This window comes from Corvus kubaryi, unplaced genomic scaffold (assembly GCF_017639235.1).
Source record: "Corvus kubaryi isolate FWS band 111438036 unplaced genomic scaffold, C.kubaryi_AGA036_p1.0 71, whole genome shotgun sequence".
NCBI classification, from domain to species: Eukaryota; Metazoa; Chordata; class Aves; order Passeriformes; family Corvidae; genus Corvus; species Corvus kubaryi.
Genome location: NW_024582059.1, coordinates 5395561 through 5418223, shown reverse-complemented (window position 1 = coordinate 5418223; position 22663 = coordinate 5395561). Strand labels below are relative to the sequence as shown.

General features: G+C 43.8%; 1 protein-coding gene across 7 annotated transcripts in view; it reads right to left on the bottom strand.

Annotated features, from left to right (window-relative positions):
* Window positions 1-22230, bottom strand: part of EPHA5 (EPH receptor A5) — a 181713-nt gene extending 159483 nt beyond the window's left edge. For 4 of the 7 annotated variants that reach the window (XM_042049825.1, XM_042049827.1, XM_042049826.1 and 1 more), the window contains exons 1-2: window positions 21945-22209; window positions 6938-7002 (exon numbers count right to left, since the gene is read on the bottom strand). In XM_042049825.1, the coding sequence (XP_041905759.1) occupies window positions 6938-7002; window positions 21945-22071 (192 nt within the window). In that variant the 5' untranslated portion in view covers window positions 22072-22209. Of the gene's footprint in view, window positions 1-6937; window positions 7003-21944 lie in introns of all 7 variants that reach the window. The other 3 variants (XM_042049829.1, XM_042049830.1, XM_042049831.1) reach the window with 1 other exon arrangement.
* Window positions 22231-22663: the final 433 nt, after the last annotated feature.

Below are 22663 nucleotides of genomic sequence, written 5' to 3'. Positions count from 1 at the left end.
GCTTGGTATAATCAAGCTTGGTGAAACAAATGCAGCTCTATGAGCACTGGCAGAGCCACCAACTCAGCAGGGAAATCCACCAGTTTGGACCATAGTCTGCTGGCCAAATTCACCTCTCATAGCAGCACCCTACTCCCTTTAACTCCAGCATCTTCATTCTCACTCTGGGGCCTTCGGAGTCGGAAACATGAAGTCAGCTCTGCTTTAAAACACAATTAATTACAGTTAATTACCACAAGGGTCTCCTACAACTGCATCATTAACCTCTAGTGTCTTTTCAGACCCAAAGCTCAAGCTCTTTTGTTGGAATTACACTATATGAAAGAAGCACGCATGCCTCTGGCACACCAAGCAGGCAGCACAACCAAAAGAAAACACATCATCATGGCCCCACGAGATGAGTAAAAATGACCATGGACATGAAGAACCAGAAAGAGGGTCACAGAGGACAGAAGTTTACATATATATAGATACTACATATTACCTTAAAAAATTCTAGTGGGGAAACAAACCCTGTATGTTTCAACTCTTGAGCTCAACATCATCCCACATATTGTTCATGTAAAATTCCTTTATTCTGTATATAACAGAACACTTCAAGTACTGCTGCTTGGGTTTGGATTACTCAGTTTACTTCAAACACTTGGATGTGCAGTACTGTTTCTTAATAAACTGCGCATGTACAGAAATGTTTCCATATAAACAGAGCATCCAAACTGCAGGCTTTTAGGGTGCCATCAACATTTTTTTCAGCTACTTGGTATTACTTATTTCCATCATGCTTCCTGCTAACGTATTCATTGCATTCTTGCACGTTAGCATATGTGTTGGTTTTGGCTGGGATAGAGTTAATTTTCTTCATAGTAGCTGGTATGGGCTGTATTTTGGATCTGTGATGGAAAGAGTGTTGGTAATTCAGGGATGTTTTCCTTACTGAGGTTACACAGAGTCAAGGCCTTTCTGGCTCTCACACCACCCCACCAGTGAGAAGGCTGAGGGTGCACAAGGAGTTGGGAGGGGACACAGCCAGGACAGCTGATCCCAACTGACCTAAGGGATATTCCACACCATATGGAGCATATAGAGCTGGAGAGAAGAGGGAAGGGAGGGATGTTCGGAGTGATGGTGTTCTGAGTTCCCAAGTAACAGTTATGCCTGATGGAGCCCTGCTTTCCTGGAGATGATTGAACACCTGCTGGCCCACGGGAAGTGGGGAAGGAATTCCTTGTTTTGCTTTGCTTGCGCGCACGGCTTTTGCTTTACTGATTAAACTGCCTTTATCTCAGCCCATGGGTTTTTCCCCTTTTACCCTTCTGATTGTCTCCCCCATCCCACTGGGGAGCAGGGCGTGAGCAAGCATCTGTGGGGGGCTTAGCTGCTGGCTGGGGTTAAACCACAGAGCAGATCCCTCTGATTCCTTTTCTACACTGGTCACAGACGAGCAGCAGCATTTGCAGGAAAAAAAACCCCACAGGCTGCCAAAAGTACTGCCCTGAAAATGCCAATTATAATCATAACTACATGACACAGCTCAATGGTGCCAAGAATCCTCCTTGTCCTTTCACTACCCCCTATCCCTCCCCCTTTATTTTATTTCTATCCCTTGAGGGCAAGCACTGCCTCCAATCCAGGATTCCTGTGTTAAATCTCTATCTAAACTAGGATTGGCAGAAAGCAACAAGAATTATTCCCAAACCATGCTGAGGAATCTAAAACTGCTGTTATTTTTAACTTTAAAGAGGCACCCTAGGGTACCTGCCATCAAAAAACTGAGCCAGAAATGCCGCTCAGAAAAAACAAAACCTAACCAAACCAAAAAACCCCCCAAATCAACCAAATACAAAAATCAAGCCCACCAATATCCTACAGAAATGAGAACCAACTTGTAGAATCAGTCTAGATGAATTTACCCCCAACTTTCAGTATTTGACCTTAGTAAACACCCAAAGGAGGGGCAATTGCTTTCCCTCTTGCTGTTCACATGCAAGAAATCATCTAGCTCCCTCACAATTCTTTATTCATTGCAGAAAATGAACATCTCCACAGGACCAGGTTCCTCAGGACATGTTTATTTTCCAGTCTGAGCCTAAAAAAAAAAAAAAAAAAGCCATCATAAGGAGCTGTGCAATGAGCCATAGCACAGAGCCAACACCCCAAGGACCACAGAGACTTTCCTGTTCTGTGCTAGAGGAAGTTCAGGGAAATCAATGGGAGGTGGAGGAGATGGAATAAAACCCTTTACACAAAAGCAAAGCAGGTGTGTGGCACTCTGATTTGGACAGAAAAAGAGTACTTCTAATCTGAAAAGAAAGAAGTTTTAAAGTAACAGTAAAAGGAGGGAGGGTCTGAAACAAGTAAATCAGCCCTATAATAGCCACTGCAACAAAAATTAGACATAACTGCTAAATAAAATCAAACCAGCTAAAGAAAGATTTTATTATTATCAGCAACTTTTGCAACTATCTGGATATTGTTAAAAGTGACTTAGTTGTCACTTGGCCAGACCAAGTAAAAATGAACAGCACAGGTTTGCAGGGTGCTCTGCAGCTTCTGCCCCTGCTATGGCTTTGCAGAGAGTTGAAATGCATGACACAGCCTCCTGCCAGATCAAGGGAGGAAGAGGAGGCAATGCAGCCTACAGCCACTGCCTGACCTCACCCGACTATTTCTGTCACAGCACTTACTCTCAATTCCTACCCTGTGAGCTCCCACATGATAAAAATGTGTGTTTAGCACAGAGCAGTACAGGCAGTTTCTGCAGGTCACAGCTATCCAGTGTCACAGCCGTACACAAGGCACACACAAACCTCGGAGGTGCCCAGTTTGGGCAATCCTAAGCAGTGTCCCAGGAATCAGTCCAGAGGCAAAAGATTTTGCAGACCTGCTGTACAAGCCTTTAACAGAAAGCCTGACTGGTTTTGTTCATGTGCTTGTGAGGGCTTCTTACTACACAAGAGGGACCAGACTTTCCTGATACGGCCTCTGGTAATTACAGTAACCTCCTTCAAGTTAAAACAAACTTACATGAGCTGCAAAAAAAAGTCAAAATTGTCCCTTTGGCATGTGATAACAGGATCAATCCCTAACCTGAGTGTGAGAAGGGCAGCACTTTCCATGCTGACCATGCTGTTTTGGCAGGGAGAGAGTCCCTTTTCTGAGCTCCATGGCCATGAGGACCTCACAGGAAGTTTGCCCATGCTTTAGCAGACAAACTGCAAGTTTAAGATCTGACTGCACAACTGCTGCAAGCTGGTGAATGCACACAGGGAAGCCAGAAGCCACACTACTGCAACTTACTTACCCTTCAGGGGAAAGCAGCAGAAATACAAAAGCACTTTCTCCAGCTCAACAGCTGGCTCTTCACACCAGGAGACATTGTTTCAAAACCCTACTTGGCCATAGCATATTTCAGTCATCTCGTTTCTATTCATCCCTCAATACTCCCTATGAAGGAAGAGGGGCATTTTTCTTACCTTCTTTGTGCATGGGGAATATGAAGGCCAACCAGGCTGCAAGGATAATGGCCACCATGCAAACCCACACCAAGAAAGTGCCTCGGCAGCCAAAGCTCTTCAGAAGACACCCTTGACTGAAGTGCTCCTCTCCCATACCATGAAATCCACTACTCACAAGATGAGCCAGCACACACTGTTTAGCAGTGGATCAAGGTCTGATCCTGTGGGGACTTAAGCAGCTGCAGTGCTTCTTCATTTGAGATGACAGGCATGAAACAGGTCTACTTTTAAGCCTGATCTGTTTCCAGGCTGGAGAGTCAGTCTCCTTCCCATAAAATGCTGCTTTCATTTCCCAAGTTAGATCACATTCTCCCATTGCGTTCAGCAAAAATGACGTGAACAAGAGACTGAACAAGGGCAGCTGGACCTCTCTGCAGCATGGAATGTCTTAAAGACTCAATACAGAAAAATTAACATGGCACACAGTTGTAACAGAAGTTGAAACTACGATATCTACAAAGGATCTACCAAAAGCAAGTTCATTTGGCTTGCCTGGACCTCTTATCCCAATTGTCTTGGTAGGGGCTTTTTGTGGGGTTTCGTTTGTTTGTTTTAAATGTGGAAATCTGTTTTCAAAACCTACCAGCCTGAGCCTTTGTGATATGAAGATAATTTCTCCCAAGCACTCCCATACAATGCCAGAGACTAAACACTTGCAACTGTGCCCGGGTACAGTCTCCTACTTCTAGCAGCTGTGGTTCTACGAAAAGTATTTGCATCCCATTAAGATTGATAATAAAAATCAAGCGGAGAAGCAGCAACATCCGAAGAGTACCAATGTATCTTCAGCTGGAACTGCACCACCATTGAAAAGTGACTACACTCCACAGGATACTGTTTACAGCAATAATAAAACACCATGCATCAAAAAGCTTGCTTCAGAACATGGTTTGTATCTACACACTGTGGTGCTGCAAAGTGTGACACAGCCTGACATTTTTGCTCCTTTCCTTGATAGGTGACTGTGCAGAGTGATACAGGGACCTTGAAAATTTTCCCTAGGAGAATATCCTGAGATAATAAATTCATATGAGCATGCCTCAAAACACATGACAATGCCTATCTCTGATGTCAGTTAAAGCTCCCTCCTTTTCCAAATTCAAATCCTGAAGTGAGAGTTGCTTTAAATATTTATGTTAGGTAGATCTTGTAAAAAAATTAAGCAAAGAGCGTGTAACTGTAGCGTAGCTGATTGCAGAGTAGATATAGCAGTTAGAGAAGTAACTCTGGGAAGACTTTTTTAGTGCTTATAAAATACTGAAAATATATTAGTGAAAAAAAAAGACGGTTGAACAAACCTCCTGGATTTTTATGATGTCCCACGAAAACAAAGAAGATTAAGAAGAGATTTCTGGAAATTTGAAAAGCAACTACCTAATTCATTTTTAAATAAAAAGTAGAAGTTAATTAAGGGAAAAAAAAATTCTCCCTATTCAGTCAGTAACCCTTAATTTGGCATTCGTGAGTGTACTTCCATGTGCTCTTTGCAAACCGAGCTTATAGATATAGAAAGGTTTCCCTAAATAATGAAAAGCCACAACTGCAGCTTACATGTGCGATAGTTAGCTTTTGATTTACTCATCTATACATACAGAATCAGAAGTATTCTGAACTTCTCAGCCCTATCTGTTTTTCTGCTGATACTCTTTTTAAGGGCATTGGGATATACCAGAACTGTTCTTTATACCACAGGAAAAATACCAGGAGATGTTCAAAAAGTAAAATCATCCTTTAAGAATTGGACATTGGGATCTTTATGGTGCCCCATGGCACCAAAATATTACTCTGCCAGCATAAATGACACCAGTTATTCTGATGCTCACACAAGCAAGCAGAGTAAATTTTGTTCTCAGCTTTAAATCAATTGATTAAAAGAAAAGTTATAGACCAACCGTAACAGGATTAGATCTTGGGCTGAATTGAAAATAAAATCAGATCCCTGTGTAGCTTTTCACATCCCTGCTGTAACCTGTGCCTATACACATGCAGCTTGTCCGAGTGAGGCTGCCGTTTCTACAACCTTTCATCCACACAGAATATATGGAATGACAGACTTTAATTTACTGTCTTTTTTATATTTTTTTTTTTTTTTCAAGGTTGGCTGAATTTTATCTAAACCCTGCCACCATCTTTATAACAACCCAACTGGAGTCCAAGACAATTATTCAGTCTGTTTCATCTGGTGACTAAAACTCTGGAATAACACACTCCTGAGACTTGCTCTGTTGGAGGGCTCAGTCATGCAGCATCTCTGACTTAGGATGCTTTCTTACCTCACACAGTGCTCATGGCTTTCAGGAGCTGACAGGAATACCCAGGATGGTGCAGAAATCAACCTTTCAAGACTGTACCAAAGCTCTGTCACAGTACAGGACACAGGGTGTCCCAAACCAAAGACCAAAAACCACATCCTGTTCACATGATGCAGTCAGGTCAAGCAGACACACTGGAGGGTATCAATGCATCTAAATTCCATCACTTATTTCAAGTATCAAATTAGGAGGGCCAGGTTCTTTCAGCTACAGAATCAGAGAATGGGTCAGGCTGGAAGGGACCACAATGGGTCATCTGGTCCAACCTCCCTCCTCAAGCAGGGTCATCCTAAAGCACATGGCACAGGATTGTGTCCAGAGGGTTCTTGAGTATCTTCAGTGAAGGAGACTCCATCACCTCTCTGGGCAATCTGTTACCCACACAATGACCCACGGTCACCCACGCAATAACTAAGTTCTTCCTCATGTTCAGGTGAAGCTTCCAGTACCTCAGGTTCTGCCCATTGCCTCTTGTCCTATTGCTCAGCACCACTGAGTAGAGCCTGGCTCCGTCCTGTTGGCACCCTCCCTTCAGATACTGACATCATTGTTTCAGTTGTCTCTTCCTGAGGCTGAACAGCTCTTCATATAAGTAATGGTAAGGGACAGAGACTCTTCAAGGCGCTTAGAACTCAGCTCCTGTTTCAGTGTTATCAGGTCCCAGAACTTTATCATGAATCTGAGACGTATTTGTGAACAGCCTTGTTCATTTAAAGCTAACAGCCATGTTCCAGACCTTGCTTTTCAGAAGCTAACTTCCAAAACATTGTATTCCACATTTACCACAAAGGCTCAAAAAAACCCCTAAGAATTTATAATTTAAGAGAAATTTAAATAACCTCATGGATTTTCTTGGGGAGGGGGGAGGAGTGAGGAGGCTGACTCATGATTATTTTTTAATACTTGTGGCTGGCTCTGCTGCATAAATAAATCAATCCCCTAGCCACACAGCTCCATTTCTTCAGTCACAGCTTGTTGTTTTATTTATTTTTTTCCCCTCCATTGCCGACAAATCCCTCTAGAGAGTTTTTAAACCCAGTAGTCTACTTTCCGAATGGAAACGATTAGTATAATCTGTGAGAGAGAAAGCAAACAATAACAGAGACTTACCCCATTTTTTGGGTAGGCTATCCATCCCAGATCCCCCATTACTGTGCGTGAGTCCAGTAAATTCACTGAAAATAAAAGAAAAAAAACAGTTAAAGAAGATGGTCAGATACAAACTTCAGTAGGTATTTCAAGGTATGGGTGGCTCTGGTAAACAGATTGCTTATAATTAACCAAGGAAGCTGGATTTCTGTAAAGCACAATAACAATGCAGTAACTCCTCTAACAATGAGGTCATACAATGAGAACAATTCTATGTATGCATTAGCTTATTCCTTTGAGATCTGCCACAGAAACCAAGCTGCAAATGCACTGAACTTCTGTAAAATCCAGATCCTTCACATTCTTAGGACCTGATCTTTTGGGTGGAACAAGTACATCATGTACACTGTGTACATATGTGTATATGTAAGACACAGAGTATATAGGTATAAAAATACACTCACAAACATCTGTGCATGTTTATACACACATTTCTTCTAAGGTGGCATGTATTTTGGGCATATTCAGGCCCTTAAGACAAGAACAAAACAAGAATTTAATTTTTGGAGTATTATATGTGCAAGTATTACTCTCATCAGGAATCTGTTATTTTCTTCCTCTTCCACATTTTTCTCCAAAAGTCTTTGACATCTTCATTATAAGCTATGCAAGGGATCTTTTTTCTTCTACACACAAAAATTAATGAGTGGTTAAGTCACACAAGCAGCCAACAATTTACATTAAACAGCAAACGAACTATTCCCAAGCTTGTAACATTTCTTTCCTCTCTTGCTACCTGAAACACTGGGTAAAAAGTGAGAGGTGACTACATCTACACAACCTTACTCAGCTAAGAAAAACTAGCAGCTTCTGGTGCTGAGCTTTCACCTCCCGCACCCAGGGCTTTAACTCTCCAAGTCAGAAGCTTGTCTCTGAACCATCAACTGTCATCCAAAATCTCAACCTAGGAGCAACTTTTGTCTACCTTAATAGCACACTTCATCAGATCACAACTCTCACTTCTCTCAGTATATTTGTCTGCATAATACCTCACTTTTTCAACTCACGTCCTTCCTGAAAAGGAAGTCATTTCCCTGGGTGTTCAATTCCTGACCTCCACCCTGCATGCTCTTTAAAAATCCCACTGGAAGTTTTGGCAATTGGAATTTCAAGACTTTCTAGCACATGATGATCTAGACCAAGAACAAGCTTGAAAAGGGTGAGGAGGCTCTGTGCTCTTTCCTTTAGAAGAGAAACAGCTTGCATGGACAAGTATGAAGAAGGCAGGTAGGTATCATAACTAACCCTCAGGGTTACACCATTTACAGAGGCAGAGTAAGAAATCCACGATACAGATTTAAAATATTAAGGAGTATTTTAAAACAAATGAAGACTAAACAACCGATTTAGTTCGGAAAAAACCAAAGTTCTCTAAACCAATTTGGTCTTTATCATTCTACCACTGAAGGCTGACTACTGTAGTCCCCTGTACACAAAACCAGGCCAAGCCACAAAAAATACAACACAGAGTTCTCAGATCTGGCAAAAAATTATCTTAAAAGTGATTTGTCTATCCAGATATTTTCACAACGTATGCAAGTATTAATGCAGGACACTATCACAAGGTATACATGTTCTGCCTGGTCAAGTATATTTTTGTGATGTTGAGCAAAACACATTCAATGGCTCAGGGTTTTCATTTCTGCATTGCTTTCTCCTGCCAAAAGAGGAAGCAGTTGGAAGCTGTCAGTGCTTCCAAACTACAGGACACGTGGTGGAAGCAATACTCAGAAACTGCACTGAACTATATTCACAGTAAGTAAACATACAATCAGGTGGCTTTTCACCCCAGAGTCCCTGCAAAATAGAAGTATTGCTATCACCTACCACTAGATATGTCACCCAGTTATGCCCAGTCTTTCCCCTTATGAAGTCTTCAGGTAAAATGGTCATTAATTTCTCCTGCTCCAGCTGGAGCCAAGCACTGTCATCCAAGTGCTCCTGAACTACACCGCATTTTCTTGGAATAAAAAGAATGACCCTAAAACAGTCTTCAAAATAAGACACACATAGATAACATGTCCCATATTATAACTGTATCCTATTTTAAAAATCAAGAGACAGCAGTGAAGTTGCTAAAATGGCAGGTTTACTCAAATTCCTTCTATTGCAATCACTGTAATTAAACTGTGCAGAACACTATATTCCTGTCGTTAAGTTGCAATGGATGCAAAACAAGTATTGATCTACATTGTACAACTTAATTAAAACTTGTCCTGGAGATGCTACTAATGAATGTAATTAGATGCTGTGTTTGATGTCACAAGCTTCTTCATGACATACTAATTAAGGAAAAAGCAGAAAAAGTGCTTTATTCGAACATCAGATCATAAAAAGAACATGATACAGCTAAATACTGTATTATCTTTCTATCAATGACAATTTAAAAATTGCTATTATTAACTTCAAATTCAAAATAATCTTCTGCATATGAAAAGATAATATAGCCCATTCAACTCTAAGTCAAGTCAGTGGGAATTTTCCAACTAGTGAGTCAGCTAGCAGAGACAAATACTAGAAAAGACTCAATTCCTCTTGTATCCTCCCACATTCTGCATGGAGCAAAATAAATAGGATGGAATACAACTTTTGCCAGGTACCATGCAGTAACTCAAAACTCATGTGCCAGGAAGGCAAAAGTGACAAGTGACTTGACTCTGTCCCCTGTGTGTGGGCTGCTGTGGAGACCAGAGGGGCTCCCAGCACACCCCAAGGGGTGTGTAAGGCACAGCAGATACAGACTGCCCCATAGGCATCTGCTCAGGGCTGCTTTCACAGGGTACCATCTGAAACAATGCACTGCATCAATCTGCTCTGATGAATATATTTAGCCACTAACCTAAACCACTTCCAAGGACAAAGATGTTTTGCTTTGTGAAGCCCCAAAATTCTGGTATATTGAACACAAATTATCGCTTGCTCCATCTAGATATAAGGTGTCTGCATCCTCCCCATCAGCACCCTCCCCAGTCACTTCCACCATGTCTGTCCTTTGCTTGCATCATTTCCAGGTTACTACCCCACCCCAATGCGGCCTCGAAACAGGGCCCCAGCATCCCCCACTCCAAGGGGGGTGGCTCCTCTGACAGCTCAGCTGCAGGAGTTCCCTGTGGCAGTGGTGCTACCGACACTTTGGGGATGCTCTCTCAGGTAGCCTTCTGGTCCTGCACTGCCAGAGAGGTCACTGGAACACAGTCCCACCACACGAGCCCAGACAGATTCAGCACTACCTCTCTTCCCACCACCCTCCAGCCTGGCAGGAACATTATTTTTGCTGAAATGGTTTTTATCAAAAAAATGCTAATTGACCAGGCTGGGGAAGAACCAGTAAGCAAGCAGCAGGTAAAACGGATGCCTGGAACAGAGGAAAATGTTTTAGCAGAGACTTTTATAGAAGGGCTGCCACCATTCCAAACAAATGCGTCCAAATTCACCATGTAGCTACTTGAAAAGAGATGAAGCTTTTTTGCACCTGAATAAAAAAATCTGAAATTGTGCTTCATTTAACCCACCGCAAGACACAGAAAGAGACCAGAGGTCATCTTCAGAGCACAGAACCAGTTCCTCCCTATTCTATCTGTGATGACTGTGAGCATGTATTTGGCTGTGGCTGTTTAATAACCAAGTAATCTAAACACTCAGGACACCAAAGCAGGTAATTCAGGAACACCTCCAGCTATTTGTGCAAGGCTTCCATACTTCAAAAGGTCTAGTGCCAGCTCCTGTGTAGCTGGTAACTCCTGGACTCACCCTAACACTGCCTACTCCACAGGCATAAGCCAGAGCTGTACTCAGGAGCACTTGGGATACTGCAGAGCTAACCCCACTGAAAAAAAAAAATCACTTCAGAAATTACTAGCACCTCTGCTTGCCCCATAATCTTAAAAGGCTCCAAAATACCAGAACTCATTTATTCCCACTTCCTTTCTCCTCAGCACCAGCTAGCTTTATTTCAACAAACAAGCAAGAAACCTCAGACCCCATAAGCACACACTTAGCACCTGTATCTTTGCCAGCAAACTTTGAAGATAATAGATAATATTTTTTGCTCATCTCCACCATCAGTGCATCCATCCCACAAGCCCTAATTATTTCTAATGCTCAGTCAAGGGGAACACAAAACCACACAGATCTATATCATCATTAACTTCCATGCCTTCAGGGTAGGATAAATGATGATTAAGTCTAAAGTCATACCACAGCCTTTTTTTTTTTTCTTTTTTTTTTTTAATACAGAATAATAGCTTGGGGAGTTTGCATACACTCTTGTTCTCAGACAGGCTGGTTACTACAGGTGAACAATCAAGTTAAGAATAAAAACAGACGTGATCGAAACCTTCGCCCTGAACTCTAGCTGGTGAATTAATAGTGGTTTCTCACTTGGGAATCTCTATGAGGGATGCCTGGATTTAGCTTTTTACTCAAATGTCCTTGTCATGTTCATACAACTGGCATTTAGCACTTCACCATGGCTACACAGGGACTGTGGCTGGGAGGAAGCACATGAAACGCCAGGGCTGATGATATTCAACACTGACCTAAACCAACACTCCACAGCACAGCAGAGCTCCCCACCTGGCACAGCCACCCAAAACGTGTGGCAGCAGTAGCTTGCCCAGGAGAAAGCAGGACAGGCCTGCCAGGATGGTACCATGCCTGAAGTAGAAGCCACTGATTAATGGATTGTTTTGATCACACCACTGAAGTGAGATGGCTCCTCTGGCTCTGGACTGGAACAGGATCATCTAGAGCATCTTTTTTCTTCACTCCAATCTCAAATGGGAAAAAAATCCAAGTTAAACCCAAAAATACTCCACCAACAGTCTAGAACACTGAGTACTTCTGACCTTACCAGCTACATATCCTCCTGTCATTTCAGTATCTCAAGATCTTCAGAAAATCCTTCATTGCTTATACCAGGGCAAAGTCTCTGGAGGCATACCAAAACTGAAGTCTTCTGAGTTGCCATAGTCTTTGAGCTGATTTCCAATTAATCATACACTAGAGTAATGCTGCTCTTCAGCAGCACCATTTGCAAGCTGAGGCTTACCACAGGGCATCCTCTACCAAAGTATACCCTAAGAGCTCTAGAACAGGCAAAATGGTGAGCATAGCAAAAGCTAATGGAGTTTATATCATGAAGCTGTAAAGCCATAAGAATCTTCTTTTATTTCACTGAAATATACCTTAATGAGGAGGGATAGAAAATCCTTTTTGACCCTACGAAACCAGGTTTCATCACAAAACAAACAGAATTACAGAAACCTTCCTTATAGCATGCATAAATATTTCAAAACATCACATGATTTCTAAAGCAGCACATTTCTAAACAACAAAACTTAAATAAAAATGTTTTGTTTTTAACAGCTGAAGGAAAACTCTGCTTTAATAAACTTGCTACAAATTGAACAGGAATCTGAATGTTATTTTGTGTAGCCTGAAGCTGAAGCCTGTTATGAAAGAAAGTGCAGTCATACTCCTACATCCTCCTCCAGGCTCCTCCTGCAGCTCCTGGCCCCCTCTGCACACACTCTGCAGGACATGATGTAGCTCCAACCTTTTTGTGGGTGGTCAAGGTAGCCCCAGCTCTGACCCAACACTCACACCTTGTGGGAACAGCTGCATTTAAAGAACTTGTGAGAAACCTCTCACAGGAACACTCACACAGTGACAATTAAGCATGAGGTGAAACGCTCTGCTGCACGGGGGTCAAGGTGCAGGACAAGATGTGACAGCAGCGCTTCGCACTTCATCAGAAGGTCTCCTGAATAGCATCACAGACTTTTCACCAAGCTTCACAGCTTTAGTCTCCTCTTTCCTTCTACCTAAAGGAGGGGGCACAGCTGCCAACACATCATTAATGGAGCTGGTTTCTCCTTGCAATGCATACATCCCCATCCTTCCTCCAGCACTTCCAGGGGTCACAGCATTACAAAGACACATGGACTGCAGAGGAATCTTCATCACCATGAGTCAAAGTTTTCCTGCTTCATAAATCTTCACTGGTTTTATTGAAGTATTGTTGCCATTCATTTTCCAACTGTTTTCCCTGTTGTGCCAAGTGTTTGTCTAAAAAGTATATATCCAAGGTACTCCAACAAGTAACAGTCAAAAACAACTCAAGAAAGCAAAAACAAATGAAAAATGGAAAAAACCAAACTCTTAAAGAAATCAAGGTCATCGGGGAGCAGATGTCGTGAATTAATTAGCTACACTGAGCAGGGACAAAACACACAGGCAAGAACCTCTGAAATATTTCCATCAGTGGAAACAAGCTACATCAGAGTGCAAGCTGTAGCGGAACCTATTATTTATAGCCCACTGGAGGAGGAAAGTATACACTACTTAATGAACTTGCAAACTAATATTAACTGCAGATTTATATTTTATTATGTTGGCTTCATTCTGATCCAAGTTATCATGATTACCTTTTACAGCAAGAGCCAAAATGCTTGCATCTGCATCACAGATTCATAGGTTTTTAAGGCCAGATGGACAACTGCAATCATAACATCAACTAGAGAATTTTATCCAGTAATTTGTGTATTACATGTGTAATTTGCTTGAACACACTGTTTACAAGGGAGTGATACTGCCCTTTGAAAAAGTTCTTCAGGTTGGCTGCATTTTTTCCTCTCAGGCACAGAACCAGCTGCAGCACCAGGGAGTGAGACCCAAAGCTCACTTCGATAACCAGACCCACTAAAACAACCAGAAAACTGCCAATTTTTTCCCTACAAAGATTTCCAGTCAAAACAAGAGGCAGTCATTTGTTCCTCCTGCCATACATCACTTAAAGGCAGAAGTGATTGGATTAGCTTGACACCAAAGTGCCTGGAAACATGAGAACTCCAGTGTAGTTTGCTTTTCTTTAATAGTAAACACTCCTATTCACACCAAAATCACCATTTAGCTGAAAAGGGTTTATTCACTGTGAAGAAAGCCAGGAAAATGCTTCCATTCTCACTCATAAAATTCACTGGAAACAACACTGTACCAACACAACAGCAGATTTCTGAGCTGGCTGCAGCACCAAGTTTTTGAGTAACCATCTGGGCAAGCATCACTTTACCACTAAGAAAGAAAAAGAAGCTTCCACTGAAGGCAACCCACAACCAGCACCTGCAACCTGACAACCAGCCTGCATGGAGAAACAAAATACCACTGCTGTCCTGCAGATCAGGGCCTCCAACCACTGTCAAGGCATCTGCAAGCTGCTGAAGGAGGCAGCTGCCTCAAGACCCTACTTAAAGCTAGCACCTTATTAAGCACACACAAAGTCAAGCCCAATGTTAGCATCCCAACAGTTTCTCAGTGCAGTCAAAACACCTGCTAGCAGGGCTGAGATGAAATCTCACCTTCTTCCCTAAATTAACAACTCAAAGCAATACGATCTCTACGGTCTCTGTTCCTAAAAGGTGTCCTGTAAGACATGGAGTTCAAATTCTGTTATCCATATAACCAAACTGAAGAAACCTGGGACAGGTACATCCAGATCTGACAAGGCTATCAGCTTTCACTACCAGTAGACTTGCAAGACCTCACTGTCCACCACCAGTAAAGCCTTCCTGTTGACAATAATGACTACTCTGCTGCCACTGAATTCATTCAAGTAGAAAATAAAAGCACTGACATAATTCTTAGCAAGCATTTGGGAGAAAAAAATGTTTAAAATGATCTATTGGCTTTTCAGGGGGGTTGACAGTTTATCCCTTCTATTTCTGTTAAGGGAAGAGGGTGGAGGTTGCTAGTGAGAACAGCACATTGTCAACACATTTTAGTAAGAAATTGCTTGTGAGTATTAGTAAAGCAAAGATGGATAAGCCAAAATGACTGGGGTTTTTTTAGAAATTATCTTACAAAAGCAAGTATGCAGATAATTTCCCCAAGTAGTTTCACTGTTTTGGGACATGCAAAACAGTTTAAGAAGTGATCCACAAGTCCACCCAGAAGCATCAAGAAATGCTCATTACTGATGCTGAATAATCAATTTCCTCTCAGGTGTTCCACTATCCTCTTTGGGAATTACAAAGTTCAGACTGGTTGTTCTGATCTCTTTCTAACATGAAGTGATCCAGGTTAGAGAACCCAGTAGTTAACACCTTGGCAAAACACTTCAATACTGCCCCCTGCACCAAAATGACATGAAAGCCTGCAAGCCCAGGGTTCTATCCTCTTTCCTACAGGTTCAATATCTGCTACACAACCACCTAAACCTAGGAGCTCTCAGCTTCTGCAGGGTACTGTTTGCTCTCCCCACACACCCCCAAGGCACAGTTTGCTGAACTGATGCTCAGGAGCTGGCCAGCGGGAAGACAAGGGGCAGGAATCACCTCCTTCCTCAGGGATGCCAGATCAGCTCACAGGGGTATTCCCAGATCTGCTGTCATAGTACATGCTGTATCACCTTCTCCAGGAGGCATCTCTCATCCTTCCAGCCAGTGGGCACCTGAGCAGCTCTATTTGGTCAGAGTCCTCCTAACATACCTGCTGCACAACTCAAACACCAACACCACCCCTGGTGAAACAGCATGCACTGAATGTTCCCATGGCAATTATTCTAGCCCAAAGCATCTTCAGCCCTCTTTGCAAAGCAGAAACAGGAAGGCTGTGCTCATACACACAGCCCAGGGCAGCCTGCAGCTCCCAGCACCCTTGTCCACAGCAGGCAATACACTGCTGCACCTCTGCAAACAGCCACCCATCACCTACCACACCCAGCAGCAGCCAGGTGCTGTGAATCACAGTGCTTCCATCTCCTCCTGACTGTGTGCTCCGAACCAGCTTCCTTGCAGGAGACAGGGATAATTGCTTTCCACCTCCAAGAGGATAAGCGCATTAAACCTTTCGGAGAGGTTCAGATAATGCACTGACCAAAGCCATAGCAAATACCAAAACTGAGACTGTAAGAGATATAAAAGGTCAAAGGGACAACTAAAAGGGTAGCCAATCCCTAGAGAGAACTAAGCTACTGAAGGCCAGTGCTCAGGTTTTCCAATACAGCTGGATGTGAAAGCAGCTGGGGCAGCAAATGCTTTCACCTGTCACCTCAGTGTCCAGCTAGTCACAGAGCAGAGTAAGGGACAGGCACAACGTGAACACAGAGGACAATCCAGCTCTCAATTCTGCCTGTGCCAAAATCCAGGCACATCTTAAGAATAAAATGTATTTTTAAAGGAAAAAGGAACTATCTACTAGCTTTTTAAATACACATCAATTTTTCTAGCAGAGATTGAAGAAAATCAGTTTAGTGAAGTCATTAAAAAATTGTTCATTCCAATGCAATAATTAATACAATATTTCCGCAACATGCAGTGAGTAAAGAAAAATACCTAGTTCAAGTCCATCCTGGTTGAAATGAGGCCTCATCTCTCAGCAGCACTTATGGTCATTGAGAAAGGTACAACACTTGTGGCAGATTTCAATTCTGTATTTAAATGTTTTACTATAAGAACAACGTTTTATTTTAAACCTTTTTAATAGACTATAGTAGGTTGAGTATCGACTGAAGAGCTGAGTGAATATTCTTTCCTCCATAGAAGCAAGCACTTAAATAAGAAATTCAGTGCTTCTACAAAGTGATCGATCTGTGCATCTGGAGTTTCTCTCATCTCACCCTTATTCCATATACAGATTTCAATTTATTTCCAAAGAGGAAGTGAGAACACTTTTTTCAATTGCAAAAAGAGTTGGTTTGGTTTTTTTTTTTTTATTGTGGGGCAGAGTTTCATTTCCCTGACATCCTTGAGCAACGTTTAAAGCTCATCTCTACTCAAGTATATACATTATTTCACACTTACAGGAAGGGACCACTAAAAATATAGCTCCAAGTCAGAAAGACTGGGGGTCTAACAGACCCATATCTGCTCAAGACCCTAAAGACAACAGGGTCCAACAACATCACTCAGCTGAGCTAATTCAGCTGGACTTTCCCAGGTCAAGGGCTCTGCACTTGCTCAGCACATGCTGGACACCAGGATTCCTGCAGAAGCAGCATGGAAAACCTTGGAACAACAAAGCATAAAGCTAGCAAGATCAGAGCACAGGGCATCACATCATAAGCTGTCCCACCTTTTCAATTTCCACCAGATTTTATGAAATCCTGCTCTCAACTCACCACCCATGCCTCCCTCAAGCCTGCTACAAAAAGCTTTGTATTTTTTAGTGCAAAAAATAAACATTTCACCATGGGCAAAATTTTGTTTTCTTATTTAGCAATAAGAGAACAGCAGACATGGAAATGGACTGTATACTAGAGCTAAAATGTGAGGTAATGGTGGGAGAGTTAACAGTGGAGAGGGAAGAACCTGTCACACAAGCCCGCTAACTTCCCTTCCTCCCATGGTAGCTGTCAGTTGACCCCTCTGTATACTGATGGGCAAATAGCTGCTTTATACATCAAATGATAGCATCAACATTTACCATATTATAAGCAGTCAGTTACTGTTTAAGACAGTTTGCCTGTTTTCTACTATTTATCACAGTTTTAAAGATACGCTTTGAAAGGAAATAGGCACTATCTTGGAGTCAATCTTTGCTATTGTTTATTTCCCTTTTTAAAACGTATCATTAGGCAGCAATGCTTTTAGCCATATACTTAAAAGTGCTGAGTTTCAAATGTTGTTTTACTGTCAAAAGGATAGTAGTTCCATTTTAAAGCCATGACTGAGTCATTCTAAACCTCTTGAAAAGCCATAAATCACACATCAGACAGATCCCAAAAAGACCATTAGACATGAGCTGTCCTTCCTCATACCAGTAATTCCACTGCAGTAAATTTAAAAGTTAATGGGACTACTCCAGTGAGTAAAATAAACACATGGCACTGCGGCTGTGCTCTGCTCTCATGGAAAGCACACAGGGAACCATTCCAATGCACCAAATACAGAACTGATAACTCCTTAAGGCACTGTGAGCACACTGAAATGTGCCCAGACTTACCTGTTCTGCATACACAAGCCATATACATGCAGCACTCAATACCTACAGAATTACAAAAGATGCTATAGCTGTGTGAATGTGTGACATACTAAGCCAAGCTACTGAGTGCAACCTAATAAGCAGAATGTTCTGATTGTGTGTATTTTTATCTGAAGCATTAGACTAATTGAAATACATTGATATGAAAATTACAACTGTTTTCACACCTGCTTCTACTACACAAAAAAACCCCCCAACTTCCTGAAAAAGACTTAATTCACTAATTAAAGATAAACATTGTGATGTTATAGCTAAATATGCATTTATCCAGTGTGCCATGACACAGAAATTATATACCACTATGGGACAACACATACACAAATAAGTCAACACACTGAGAACAGGTAGGCTCATTTCAGGCTCTGGCATGAATAATTTGCAAATTACAACCTTCCTTTATTTTTGCCAGCACCAGACCCACCCCTTTAATTGTACTCATTTATTCATTCATTCAAATAAGAAACAATACATTGAGGTAAAGCTAGCTTCAAAAAACCCTGAAATAATTAAGAGAGAAAGGACCAAATGCAGGAGTTTGTAAAAAAATTAATACCCTTCTAGTCTTAAAACAAATACAACACATCCCAAAGACCCATTTTGTCTTTCTCACCTTTGTCTATTTAAGTCAATGTCATTCTTTCAAACTGCATTTCTTTTGATTTGCTTAACAGTACACTTCATTGTTAAGCACTGACTCATCGGCACTTGGGCTGAAAAGCTCAAAAATGAAATATACTTTGTATTTAATTACAATAATGCAAATATGTTGTGGAACGACGTTGTTGCAAGCAATCAGATATAACGCATTGCATTATTTTAGTAATGTGCCCACATGACACTTTTTAAGGTCATCTAAGTGACGACCAAATGTGATCTGCAAACCACTTCAAATCCACAGGCGATGTGTAACAAATCATATAGTTTAGGGTGAAGGAGGGAGTCCTCAAACAAATCCGTCATTCATTTATGTTTCACATAAATAATTTATATAAGCTACTTCCCAGACCCTAGTACTTACAACAGAAAGATTTAAAACACATGCATTTTTAAACCAAAGGCAGTGCAGGAAGCCCAGTCACATATTGCAGGGCTGTCTCTCGCACCCTACTATCACAGGGAATGCACTTTAAAGCAATAATGCACTTCTGGAATACCAGCACTTCACAAAATTGTACTATACCTTTAGGGTACTCTTTGGAATATTTTCATTGGGACTCATTTCCGAATTTGTAACATTGCTCAAAGAAAAAAGCAAATATCTGGTTCAAACAATGAAGACTGCTAAAGAGTTAAAAATAATGGCTAAAGAGCCCTTGAAAATGCATGAAATAGCATTGAGCGTTCATCTTTCACTACGTTTTGCTTTCAACATATAAACTGAGGAAAGGCGATTAAAAAAAAATCTGTTTTATTTTGCTGTTACAAGAAAGGCTGAAGAAAAATTAATTCATTTTTCCCAATGTATATCCTTCAATCCATTACTGGAGATATCTGTGAAGGTGACCAGATTTGTGATACAGGTTGGGCAAAAACGGCAGGCCCATACAAAAAGCTATTTCCATGATAAGGAACTAAAACTTTTTTCCCCCCTCCAAATCATAACCTAGATTTTGAAAGCATTTTCCCCTAAGTTCCCTCCACTAGAGGGTAAAATAGAACATCACGTACTGTGAATTGTTAACTGCATGTATTTTATCCCACGAAGCCACTGTGGATTACAGTAAGATTTAGAGAAACAAAAAACATGATGCACGGGGGTAAAGAAAAAAATGATTCTGAGAATTTGTCATCATCTACGCAACTACTTATGTGCTACATTCCTACACAGCACAGGGTATTGGCTAGTTCTTTAACCATGCTGAGTAGGATGAGAGCTAATAAATTAAAAATAAACCCAGAAAACCCAATATCACCAACTTTTGAAAACATTAGCCACCAGTCTAAGATGGCTACCTCCATCTCAGCAAAAGTAAAGTTCCCAACCAGCCCAACAACCAACCCCAGTGGAGAAGCTCTCTCATCAGAGCCCAGAAGCAGCCAAATGAACTTTTCAAACCCAAGCTGGTGACAAGTGTCAACTCGCACGCAGCCAGGCAGGTGGGCTTTAGCATCCAAGGTTTCTCATGCGCTGGTCTCCACATACTGCAGGGTGAGCCATTCCCAGGCACGGAGCTGTTCCGTAGCAACTGGCAAAGGAGACACGCTGCGAGAAGCACTTGTCAAATAATGCTTGTTTACAAATAAATCTCCTCGCAGCAAAGGACAGCACTTATTGAATAAAGTTCAGGTCCACAGTCAGACCCCTCCTAGCAGCAGCCTTTTAGCTTTGCATTTACTGAAGAGATGGAAATTAGAGAGCAGCAGTCAGAAAAGTAGCAGCAGAGACACCGTGAAGCAAGCGCTCACACTGCTCATCATTGCTGTAATATTCCCCTGCAACCTCCCTGTAAAGATGCCACTAAACCTATTTGCTAGTCAGCTTCATTAATCCTTTCCAGTAGTTTCATATCGTGTAAAAGTCCTATTCTGCAGCTGCCTATTCATGCAGAGACACCTCTGTGCTCGGCAAATGGTCCCGTTGGCTCAGTCAGTAATATCCAGATCTTCCGAGAACTGGCAAGGATGACTGAGACGGGGCTCGGAGCATCTGTTGGTCTCCCAGCACGGCATCGTGGCGGACTGGCTCACACAGGACAGCACGCTTCCTAAAAGGAAGGCGAGTAACCAGGAAAGCCCTTCTAAATCAGCCACATCATCTCAACAGCATTGCTCCCATGGGTGAAGTCATCTGAAATTGCATGGGGACAGAAGGATTGGGCCCACTGTTATCTAACCAAGGCAAAGCCAAACCATTTCAATCATCTCCCAAACCAATGCACTTCCTGAACATTTGATATCTTTGTACACAGAGGAACAGTATTTCCCCCTTCCTCTGCACTTTTTTTTTTTTTTAAGAAAACTGAGATTCGTATTATTCTCGCTCTGGAAAATAAATTACAGCTAGCTGGTTACCTCAGGCCACATCTTTGAAATTCTGGTACGGTTTTCCTTTCCCAACCCCTGCATACCTCCTCCTCCTTCTAAAGGAGTTTCACAAATAATTACGGTGCATCACGACGCCAGCCAGCTTCGAACCGCTGGCATCCCCTGCAGATGCTGAACTTCTCCACCCATTGCTTTCACATTATAGCCTGCCCGCGGATCCAAAAATATTAGAAAGCCTCAAGCAGTGCCCACACCACGCATAGAGGAAAAAAAACCAGTCCAATTTCAAAGACTGGAAGCATCCTGCTAGACAAGAAGCCTAGACGCGTTTTTGGCCATCGGCCTCACAGAGATCAAAGGTATAAAAGAATCCGTCCCCAGCGGCCGCGCTCCGCTGCGGGTTAACACCGCCACCGCCGCGGCTTCCTCTCCTCTTTATACGTGTATTTTAAGCCGCGAAGTAAGCGCACTGCGGCCAGCGCTTGCAGGGCTCCCCACCGGGAGCCACCCCTGTCCCGCCGAGTCCCGGCCAGCCCCGCCAGACCCCCTGCCCCGTGCGAACTCCCCGTTCCAGCCCCGCAGCCCCTCCGCCAGTACACCTGTGCGACTCCCGGGGCACACGGCGAGCAGGCACCGCCGTGCACACCCACCCGCGCAAAGGCACCCACACCGCACACTCATCCATCCCCCCGCAAGAAGGGAACACCCGCTGCCAAGCCAAACGCGCCCGTGCCAAGGCATCTGTGCACACCCACCCGTGCCAGCCTGCCCGCGCGCCGTGCAGCGCTGCCGCCCGCGGCCACCGCCGCCTCCCTTCGCCGGGAGCCCCCTGCCCCATCGGCAGTGCCACCCGCATCCCCGGCGCGGCATCCGCCTTCCCGTCTCCACCTCCCCCAGAACGTCCCAAAATTGAATCAGCCGAGTCTGAAGTCCCGCACCGCCGGGCAGCCACCCTCCCGTGTGGGCGCTGCCCCGACGGCCCGGCCGCCCCGTCCCCGCTCACCCTCGCTGCCGGGGCTGGCCCGCAGGCTCCGGAGCGCGGCGCACAGCAGCAGCGGCAGGAGGCACGTCCGACCGGGAGCCGGCGTCCCGGCGCGGCCGGCCCAGCCGCCGGTGCCCCGCGGCCCCATCCCGCCGCCGCTCAGCGCATGGGGCGGCGGCTCCCCCCCAGCGCTGCCCGCTCGGGTTGGCTCAGGACGGGACGGGGCGGGCTGGCAGAGCAGAGGGACCCGGTCCGCTCCCGTCCAGCCGCCGCCGCGACTGGGGATGCAGGGGGCGGGGATGGGGAGGTGGCCCCGCGCCGCCGCGGAGACGCCCCCGATGGGGCGGACCCGCCGCTGTCGCCACCGTGTGCGGGGGACGGCGCCCCCCGCGCCTCCCGGAGCCCGGGGAGCAGCGGGCAGCGTACTTGAAGTGTCCGCCCTGAGGGAAACCCGTGGCAGCACCGCGATGCCCGTGGGAGGGAGGGGGCGGCAGCGCTGTCCCTGCGAGGCTCTCCTCGAGCCCGCTCAGAGGGGGACGGGGAGCACCAGATCTCCCTGCAGCAGCCACGGGTCGCCGTGCCAAAACCTACACACGCACACCCCAGCCCAGAGCCGGGGAAGCCGCGGTCTCACAAGGCTGGCAAGCCTGAGAGGAAGGCTCACCCCGGCCAGGTAAGCAAAAAGGCCACAAACTCCGTAATGGAGCCGATAGAAAGACGAGTTTCAGGTGTATTTTACC